The following is a 10,898-nucleotide window of genomic DNA, read 5'->3' as shown; positions in this document are numbered from 1 at the left end:
AAAATCTCCCCTGCTCGCACCAGATCGCTCCCCCCTCTCGCACGACTCCTCTCTGTTCCCCATAGGGCCGCTCGCCCTTTCTCTCCTCCGGCCGCCCTCTCCTTTCGGCCTCCGCCGCCCTACTCCGGCCGCCCTCTCCCTTCGGCCTTCGAAGGTCGCCCCGCTCCCCCTTCACCAGTCGTTTTTCTCCCTCTGTCGTGCGCGGTGGCGGCGCATCTACTAGGGAGGTCACGAGAGGGGTGAGTTTGTTCGTTCCTTCTCTGTCTCACGACCATATCATTGATCTTGCTTGCTCTAGCGCTAATTCTGATTTGGAAAAGTAGATCCTGATCAAACTTGGTATAGATTTGTGGTGCACGCATGGAATTGTTTGATGCTGCTTGAGGAGGTAATAAATCTTTCTAGAGGCCCAAAGATTCAGGTCACCTTTCTAGGTATTTCAATTTCAGGCTTGCATTATTTCTAGAGGCCCAAAGATTCAGTTCACCTTTCTAGGTATTTCAATTTCAGGCTTGCATTATTCTAGAGGCCCAAAGATACAATTCACCTTTCTAGGTATTTCAGCTTCAGGCTTGCATTATTTCTAGAGGCCCAAAGATTCAGTTCACCTTTCTAGGTATTTCACTTTCAGGCTTGCATTATTTCTAGAGGCCCAAAGATTCAGTTCACCTTTCTAGGTATTTCAGTTTCAGGCTTGCATTATTTCTAGAGGCCCAAAGATTCAGTTCACCTTTCTAGGTATTTTAGTTACAGTCTTGCATTATTTCTAAAGGCCCAAAGATTAAGTTCCCAGTCGGCGGCAAGCGTCCCTGCTACCCACGCCGGTGTCGACCTCAACTCGCAAGGGCCAGCGTCGGAGGGGTTCCCGGGGCTTGGGCTCTACAGAGCCTTCCTCCAGAGCGACAATGGTGAGCTCCTCCCTCAGTGCGTGAGGGGCTTCGGGCTCCCTCCCTATCGTGAATGACTTCCGTGACGAGTTAGCTCATTCTTTGTTTCATGAAGTGTTTTTTTATTTTGTGAAGCTTGATTGAAGACTTGTATGTTTAAGTGGGATATCTCATTTGTATGGACAAAGTAAAAATTGTCATGTTTTGCATGCTTGATTTGTATAGATGGTTCATTTGTGTCAATTGTGAGCGGGAGGAGGCCATAGAAGAGCCGGCCACACCAAGAGGGTGCTTGGATCCAAGGGACTTATTTTAGTCTGACTAAAAATAGTCTCTTCAAGAGGCTAAAGTTCCAAGCACCCCTGACTAAAGAGGGGCTAAAACTAGTCTTGAGACTAAATTTTTTTAGTCAGGGGTACCCCTACTAAAATGTGGATTAGTCCTCTCTCTCCTCATTTAAATCCTCTCCTTTAACACAGGAGAGTTCTGGATTGGAGGGTTTGGAGGATAATAAATGCTCATTAACTTGATTTTAGTCTCTTTAGTATTTGGATCCAAGCATGGGTGAGGCTAGCAAGTTTTAGTCCCACTACTTTTAGTCATGGAACTAAAACGTATCCAAGCACCCTCCAAATCCGGCAGGAAATAGGGTCCAAAGTAGTCAAATGATTGAGATAGAGCATTTATTGTCAATCTAACCCTGCCATCCATACACCTCTTTGGTTTAGAGTTAGTTCAGGGTTAGAATCTAACTCTAACCTCTAACTGAGTTAGAGTTCTCGTCGTCTCGGTTCATCGCCATCATACTTTCCCCATTCCTGTGTTTTCAGTATCATGCGAATCAAAGAGGCCCTTTTTTTGCAGGAAAAATCAAAGAGGCCCTTAGACTGGTTTCGGTCCGGTCATTTTTTATAAACGTGTTATGTCCAAAATTTAATGAGCGTGCTCCGGTTTCCATGAAAATAATCCGGTTTCATGTAGTAATTCATTCATTTATTTATTCTTCTGCGGGGGGTTTGGATGTAATTCGTGAGGTCTGAAATGTAAAGTACCCCAGCATATGCTCTGAGTTGTGCATGCACTATGACCCAGATGCTCTATGTCCCACATATCGGCGAATGGGAGCACGTGGAAATAGCCTAGGAGTACATATAGGAGGATAAATGCGTGAAATAATATGTACTGTGAAGTGTAGCCGCGGTTCGAAAAGGAGACCTAAAGTGATGACAGCTATAGGTCGCATGCACCCAACTAGTGGTACTAGACATACGACTAATTTTTCCCTCAAAAAAAAGAGGCACGAGTGCTCAGTACTCCTATTCTACAAACCCAAGTCCCATATGACAACAGCGTCCGTGCTATAGCTAGCTCTCCTCCCTCATTTCTCTCTTCTAATTCTAAACTCGGCCGACGCCCGGTGGGCGGGGTGGGTTTGCTCAATTGCGGCCCCACCTCACAGTGAAAACGTTACGACTGGAATAAAAATGCCATATACTCCCTCCGTTCATAAATATAGGAGGCAATAAGAAGAGATGCATCCATCGACGACGTCCACCTCCTCGACTCAGGGCGCCGGCCCACCGAACGGCGCCTAAGTAGCATCGGCTTTCGTGGCCAGGTCGACGTGCTTCTAAACAATGGCCTCCAAAGATTCCAGCCGCTGGAAGAAGGCCAACGTCTTTCTGTCCTAGCTTGCCTTGTGGTGGCCTATGTAGACGATTTCCTCGTAGACGTGGATGTGCAGGTCGACGGTTTCTTGCATGGCGAGGTGCTGCACGGCGAGCGTGGCCTTGAGGTGCACATTCTTCGTCACGACCTCCGGCACCTGCAGGGCCACCAGGGCTTGAAAGAGTTCGTCACCATGGAGGCCGATGAGGGTGGCAGGCAATGAGGAGCCTGGGCGCGCGGGCTGGAGCAGTACGGCAAGGTCGTCCGCGCGCTTCTTGACGGCGGTGAACTTGCGGATGGAGTTGACCATCATGTCGTCCATGCGAGAGGCGAAGCCGGTGTTGGCGAGGGCTAAGATCCCTGCGGTCGCCAGCACCGTATGGAAATGCTGCGCGGTGCGGGGCCGCAGGCCGGCGCCTTGGATGATTTGGCACAGCCGACTGCCGCTCGCGTCCATCGCCTCCATAGGTGCTTGTGGCTTCTGGTCACTTGGTCTTGCATTGGAGTGAGCAGTGTCGCGCAGAGACTTGGGAGTATATGGATTGGAGTGGTGGGGCGCCTTTATTATATGAGAGTCCAAACTCTGTTGCATTCATATCGTGCTGGCTCTATTCTGCTTGCCAATTAATTCCCTCTGCATGTAATTGAGGATGCATCATTGACCATTCAACGTCTCGGGAACCGCTACCCTCTCCCTCCTTGGCATTCAAGCACCTATGGACCCGTCGACGACGAGGTGCCTATGGTGACTTCGTAAATTTCAAGATGATAGTGCCGTGCGTGTGTGCGTTCATAGGGGTGAGTGTATGCGCGTGTATATGAGCGCTTGCGTCTGTACTGTGTAAAAAAACGTAAATGCGTGTCAAAAAGAGACTAGTCAGTATACTCAATATTGTGCACCTCGGAGAGGAAAACGATAGAACTAGTACGTATTTATTTACGGCGCAGATTCACTCATTTTGCTCCATATGTACTCCGTCTCGGTGTAGTCTAGTCACTTGTTGAAATCTCTAGAAGGGAAAATACTCCTTTCTAGTTTACAGGGCTATACTAGCAAGTAGTTGTACGTACTAGTACAATAGTGGGCTCACATAGCAATTTTGTCTCATGCAAGAGCCTGGCTATATGCGTGCTCCAATGTTCGCAACTGCAATGTTCGGTTTGCATTTGGCTCTTCGCCTCTTCGAGAAGACGAACAATGATGTTACTACTACTGCTTCTATAGTGTCGAATCCATTGCTACATGTCCGTCCACCGTGAGCGGGACGGATAGCATATTGTAGAAGTACTACTAAGCAAAAGCCTGTCCTTGTTTGCGAGCAAGCGCGCGCATGGGTGAGGGAGAAGGCATGTAGTAAATTCAAGCTTCTCCTCGTTGTACGAGTTGACGCGACACATCATAGCACTGGCCCCACATGCTTGCCTCTAAACTTGGCTGAAAGACCCGTAGTGTACAATATATTTGCTGCAACCTCTAACATTTACCCACCACAAATTAAAATATATGTGGCCGTATGCATCGTTCTGATGCAGAGGCCGGGGAGTCCCCCCTTTTCGAAAAAACAAATTAAAATATATATTCCTGTCTTGACCAGATGAGCGTGCAAACTACAATCACCAGGGTGTCAGGTAGGGCCAGAAGACTATTTTAATTTAAAAAAACTTCGAGACGACCACATAGCATGGAGCCGACCCCAACGATTTTAAGCTTACAGGCACGGTACACGCCATCCTAGACTACTCTACACATGGAATTGCCACACGAGCGTCCGCGCTGCGCTTGGCTCTTCGCCTCTTCGGGAAGTCGAACAATGATGGAGTACTACTGCACTGGAGGAGTACTACAGTACGCTTCTGGCCATCTGACACCGATTGAACTGCTGCATGTCCGCCGCGTGCGGGAGGGAGAGCGTGTAGCGAAAGCTTCTCCTAGTCTTGCCAGCCACCACGCTCATGGGAGAGGGAGGGACGCTCCTGCCTTTGCATGTATGACAGGTGGGCCCGACAGGTGTGTGGCCAACCTGTCATACAGCCAAAGGCAGGTGTAGTTAAGTCCGCGAGGGAGAGGATAATCAAACTTCTCGTTGATGTACGAGTTGACGTGACACATCAAAGCACTGCACTCGATATATTTCAATAATTTGCGTTTACCGGTGCATCAATTACAATGCATGCATGCATGCATGCCGTGACTCTCCTTTTGATACTTGCATGTGTTGATTTAATGCACCTTGAAGTAGTATAAAATATGTGATGGTAAAGCTTTGTAATACCCCGGCCCAAGTCGAGAGATGGTTGTGCACGAGGAGGGCAAGATCATGCAGACCGAACAGGACCCGACGATGGAGCTCTCTAAGGTCTTGATGGACCTCACCGTGCTCCACTGCCCCTTGTGCCTCCGCCCCTTGATGCCTCCAGTGTATGAGGTTCGAATACACCTCGTCCGTTCGGCTGATTGAGAAAGGTGCAGGTTTCTTTATTGATGTGTTGTTTGATTGATTTCTGCAGTGCAAGGGAGGGCACCTGGCCTACGCGGACTGCCGCGTCGAGCGCCCTGGGAACCAGCGGCAGTGCCAGAAGTGCAAGCGCGGCGGTGGCTTCGACGTGCGGAACACAGCGGTGGACTCCGTCCTTTCGTCGGTGAGGGTGGAGTGCCCGCATGAAGGCTGTGGGCTCTATGTCACTTACCACAAGCTCGCCGATCACCAGAGCGTGTGTTCGCTCGCGCCCTGCAAATGCCCCGTGCCCGTCTGCGGCTACGAAGGCCTGCCGCCGGCGCTCTACCACCACATCAGCATCGCGCATACCATGCCCGTGCACAGGATCTAGTACGACAAGGTGCTCCAGCTGCAAGTGCCACTATCGTCCCTCTTAATGGAGGTAATACCCTACTTCCTGCTTGATTGATCTTGATGAATATGAGGATTACAAGAGTTGATCTACCACGAGATCGTAATGGCTAAACCCTAGATGTCTAGCATGTATGATTATGATTCTCCCGTACGGATTAAACCCTTCGGTTTATAGAGACACCGGAGGGGCCTAGGGTTGTACAGAGTCGGTTTACATAGGAAGGAATCTTCATATCCGAACGCTAAGCTTGCCATCGACGCAAAGGAGAGTCCCATCCGGACACGAGAGGAAGTCTTCTATCTTGTATCTTCATGGCCTAGTAGTCAGGCCCACGTCACATAGGCCGGATGCCCGAGGACCCCTTATACAGGACTCCCTCAACGGGAGGAAGTCTTCTATCTTATATCTTCATGGCCCATTAGTCCTGCCCACGTCACATAGCCCGGACGCCCGAGGACCCCTTAGTCCAGGACTCCCTCAGTGGCAGTCATGAGTTTTCAACCCTTGTACCTTGTTTCCATCTGCACCGATGCTCCTTTCAGGGTTGGAAGCAAATCCATGTGCGAATCTCACACGTGACAGGACCTCACAAAATTCTATTATTTTTACCTTGTCCAAGAAGTACACAGCTGGTGCCATATCCCGTGTTTTACCTTCATCTTGCACCTGCAAATCCTGTCTGATACCCAGGTGTGTCAAATCAATCCTAAATTTTAAGGTTTCTTGCGTCTTGCCTTCAATATTAAGAAGTGTGCTGATAGTGTTGTCACATATATTTTTCTTGATGTGCATCACATCAAGATTATGCCGTAGATCCAAATCTTTCCACTACTCCAAGTCCCACAAAGTGGACCTGCGGGTAAACAATAGTCTCTCTTCTGCCCTGCCATGCTTCCTTTTCTCGCTACCATTACCAGGATGGTTTCCTGGTGTAATATGCCTGACCTTCTCTAATTCCACTTGAAACTCATCGGAGGTGAGCCTTGATACATCTCCAACGTATCTACTTTTCCAAACACTTTTGCCCTTGTTTTGGACTCTAACTTGCATAATTTGAATGGAACTAACCCGGACTGGAGTTGTTTTCAGCAGAACTGTCGTGGTGTTATTTTTGTGCTGAAATAAAAGTTCTCGAAATGACCTAAAAATCCACAGAGACACGTTTTGGAATTAATGAAAAATATTGGCGAAAGAATCAGCATCAGGGGGCCCACACCCTGTCCACGAGGGTGCGGGGCGTGCCCCCTACCTCGTGGCCCCCCTAGGACTCCACCGACCTCAACCTCAACTCCATATGTTCACTTTCAGGAAGAAAAAATTAGAGAGAAGGATTCATCGCGTTTTACGATATAGAGCCGCCGCCAAGCCCTAATCTTCCTCGGGAGGGCTGATCTGGAGTCCGTTCGGGGCTCCGAAGAGGGGAATTCATCGCCATCGTCATCATCAACCATCCTCCATCACCAATTTCATGATGCTCACCACCGTGCGTGAGTAATCCCATCGTAGGCTTGCTGGACGGTGATGGGTTGGATGAGATTTACCATGTAATCGAGTTAGTTTTTTTAGGGTTTGATCCCTAGTATCCACTATGTTCTAAGATTGATGTTGCTATGACTTTGCTATGCTTAATGCTTGTCACTAGGGCCCGAGTGCCATGATTTCAGATCTGAACCTATTATGTTTGCATGAATATACGTGAGTCCTTGACCCTATCTTGCAAGTCAATAGTCACCTACTATGTGTTATGATCCAGCAACCCCGAAGTGACAATAATCGGGACCACTCCCGGTGATGACCGTAGTTTTTGGAGTTCATGTATTCACTAAGTGTTAATGCTTTGGTTCGGTACTCTATTAAAAGGAGGCTTTAATATCCCTTAGTTTCCAATAGGACCCCGCTGCCACGGGAGGTTAGGACAAAAGATGTCATGCAAGTTCTTTTCCATAAGAACGTATGACTATATTCGGAATACATGCCTACATTACATTGATGAACTGGAGCTAGTTCTGTGTCACCCTATGTTATAACTATTGCATGAGGAATCGCATCCGACATAATTATCCATCATTGATCCATTGCCTACGAGCTTTTCACATATTGATCTTTTCTTAGTTACTTTTCCGTTGCCGCTGTTACGATTGCTACAAAAACTGCTACTGTTACTTTTCCCACCATTACCGTTACTTCCATACTACTTTGCTACTAAATACTTTGCTGCAGATATTAAGTTTTTCAGGTGTGGTTGAATTGAAAACTCAACTGCTAATACTTGAGAATATTCTTTGGCTCCCCTTGTGTCGAATCAATAAATTTGGGTTGAATACTCTACCCACGAAAACTGTTGCGATCCCCTATACTTGTGGGTTATCAAGACTATTTTCTGGCGCCGTTGCCGGGGAGCATAACTCTATTCTTTGAGTCACTTGGGATTTATATCTGTTGATCACTATGAGGAACTTGAAAGATGAAAGAACCAAGATTTTCCCCTCAACTACAAGGGGAGGTAAGGAACTACCATCTAGCTCTGCACTTGATTCACCTTCTGTTATGAGTAAATCTGTGACACCTACACCTGTTATTGATTCTGATATGTCACATGTTATTGATGATGCCACTTCTGCTAGGCATGATGCTTATGATGAAACTACTTCTATGCTTGATAATACTGTGCCATTAGGTGAATTTCTTGATGAACAACTTGCTAGGGTTAGAGAGAATGAAATTATTGAAACAGATAATATTGATGAAAGTGATGATGAAGATTCTCCCCCTAGATATGAATTGCCTGATGTGCCTGAGGGTTATGTTATGGATGAAGAAACTGCTAGAGACCTTTGCTTGCAAAGATAGATATGGTCTTAAGAAACTGTTAGCTAAGCTGAAAGAAAAGACTTTGAATGCTAGAATGAAATATGACCCCACTTTTCATACTTCACCTATTTGTGTTTCTGATAAGGATTATGATTTCTCTGTCGATCATGAGTTAATTACTTTGGTTGAATCTGATCCTTTTTATGGCTATGAATCTGAAACTGTTGTGGCACATCATACCAAATTGAAGGATATAGCCACCCTATTCACTCATGAGGAAATAATTCGTTACTACTGTATCCTTAAAGTTATTTCCGTTCTCATTAAAGGGTGATGCTAAAACATGGTTTAATTCTCTTTCTCCTCGTTGTGTGTGTAGTCCCCAGGATATGATTTATTACTTCTCTGCTAAATATTTCCCCACTCATAAGAAACAAGCTGCCTTAAGGGAAATATATAATTTTGTGCAAATTGAAGAAGAGAGTCTCCCACAAGCTTGGGGGAGGCTTCTCCGATTACTTAATGCTTTGCCTGGTCATCCTCTCAAGAAAATGGAATACTTGATATCTTTTATAATGGACTAATCGATGCTTCCAGAGACCACCTGGATAGTTGTGTTGGTTGTGTTTTCAGGGAAAGAACTGTTGAGCAAGTTGAATTGCTATTGAATAATATATTGAGTAATGATAATGATTGGACACTTCTTGAACCAACTCCTAAGCCAACTCCCAAGAAAAGGGGTATTCTATTTCTCAGTCCTGAAGATATGCAAGAGGCAAAGAAATCTATGAAAGAAAAGGGTATTAAAGCTGAAGATGTTAAGAATTTACCACCTATTGAAGAAATGCATGGTCTTAATAACCCGACATAGGTAGTAATGGTAAATTATCTCTATAGATTTTATGAAGGTGATATTCCTCGTAATAGGTCTACTAGCCAATGCTTGGATGAGTTAGATAATTTTATTGTTAAACAATAAAACTTCAATGCTTATGTTGGTAGGCAATTGAAATGTAATGCTTATATGGTTGAACACTTGAGTGGTTATATGTCTATAGTTAAAGGTGACCTTAAACTTATTAGTAAACATGCTTCTATGGTTACCACTCAGGTAGAACAAGTGCTTAAAGCAGAAGATGATTTTCTCAGTGAATTAAATAATAAGAAAAATGATAATGTTGTTAGAGTTATGACTAGAGGGGGTAGAATGACTCTGGAACCTTTGCATCCTGAGGGCTACCCTAAGAGAGTTGAGCAAGATTCTCAGAGAACTAATGTTGATGCACCTAGTCCTTCTAAGCAGAAGAAAAAGAAAAATGATAGGACTTTGCATGCTTCTAGTGAACCTGTTGTTGACACACCTGAGTATCCCAATGATATTTTTATTTCTGTTGCTGAAACACAATCTGGTAATGAACATGAACCTAGTGTTAATGATGATGTTCATGTTGATGCTCAACCTAGCAATAACAATGATGTAGAGATTGAACCTGCTGTTGATCTTGATAATCCACAATCAAAGAATCAACGTTATGATAAGAGACACTTCGTTGCTAGGAAGCACGGTAAAGAAAGAGAACCAAGGGTTCATAAACCCATGCCTTTCCTCCTAAACCATCCAAGAAAAATGATGATGATGATGATTTTGAGTGCTTTGCTGAAATGATTAGACCTATCTTTTTGCGTATGCGTTTGACTGATATGCTTAAAACGAATCGTTATGCTAAGTATATGAAAGATATTGTTATAAATAAAAGAAAGATACGGAAGCTGAAATTTCCACCATGCTTGCCAATTATACTTTTAAAGGTGGAATACCAAAGAAACTAGGAGATCCAGGAGTACCAACTGTACCATGCTCCATTAAAAGAAACTATGTTAAAACTGCTTTATGTGATCTTGGAGCGGGTGTTAGTGTTATGCCTCTCTCTTTATATCGTAGACTTGATTTGAATAAGTTGACACCTACTGAAATATCTTTGCAAATGGACGATAAATCAACTGCTATACCTGTCGCTATTTGTGAGGATGTGCCTGTTGTGGTTGCAAACATTACTATTTTAACGGACTTTGTTATTCTTGATATTACCGAGGACGATAGTATGTCGATTATCCTTGGTAGACCCTTTTTGAATACTGCAGGGGCTGTTATTGATTGCAACAAAGGCAATGTCACTTTTCATGTTAATGGTAATGAGCATACGGTACACTTTTCGAGGAAACAACCTGAAGTCCACAGTATCAATTCTATTGGAAAATTTTCAACGATTACTATTGGAGGTTTTGAATTCGCTCTTCCTACTGTCAAGAAGAAATATGATATTCTTATTGTTGGGGACATGCATATCCCCGTTGAGGTAACCTAGTGTTATTCGAAAATTCTCCGGTTTCATGTTATTCGGAAAGAGTTTGTTAACAAGACTTGATCAACCTTGTTAGTGGATTCCTTTTGATGAGCATGAGGTGGATAAAGTTAGAAAGCACAACCTATTGTACCCTGCTATTACTTTCTGTTATTTAGATTAAATAAGGAAAAAAATAGTATTTTCTGTTTGTTTTTTGAATTATCCTTGCAATAAAAATACCCTGAAAATAAAAGTTTTCCAAATGTCCTGAAAATGAAATATGATTTTTTGTAGAATATTTAAGAATTTCTAGCACTAAGAACACACCAGGAGG

At 44.6% G+C, this 10,898-nt stretch overlaps 1 protein-coding gene across 1 annotated transcript; it reads left to right on the top strand.

Moving 5' to 3' along the window:
• Positions 1-4,846: 4,846 nt before the first annotated feature.
• On the top strand, positions 4,847-5,384 carry LOC147965886 (putative E3 ubiquitin-protein ligase SINA-like 6). Its single transcript, XM_087530648.1, has 2 exons — positions 4,847-4,981; positions 5,064-5,384. Exons 1-2 carry the CDS (start codon positions 4,847-4,849, stop codon positions 5,382-5,384), a joined length of 456 nt encoding a protein of 151 aa, XP_087386774.1.
• The last annotated feature ends 5,514 nt before the right edge of the window (positions 5,385-10,898 follow it).

Source organism: Triticum urartu, chromosome 6A, assembly GCF_056163025.1.
Source record: "Triticum urartu cultivar PI428250 chromosome 6A, HENAU_Tu73, whole genome shotgun sequence".
Lineage (NCBI taxonomy): Eukaryota > Viridiplantae > Streptophyta > Magnoliopsida > Poales > Poaceae > Triticum > Triticum urartu.
This window is presented reverse-complemented; position numbering and strand designations above follow the sequence as displayed.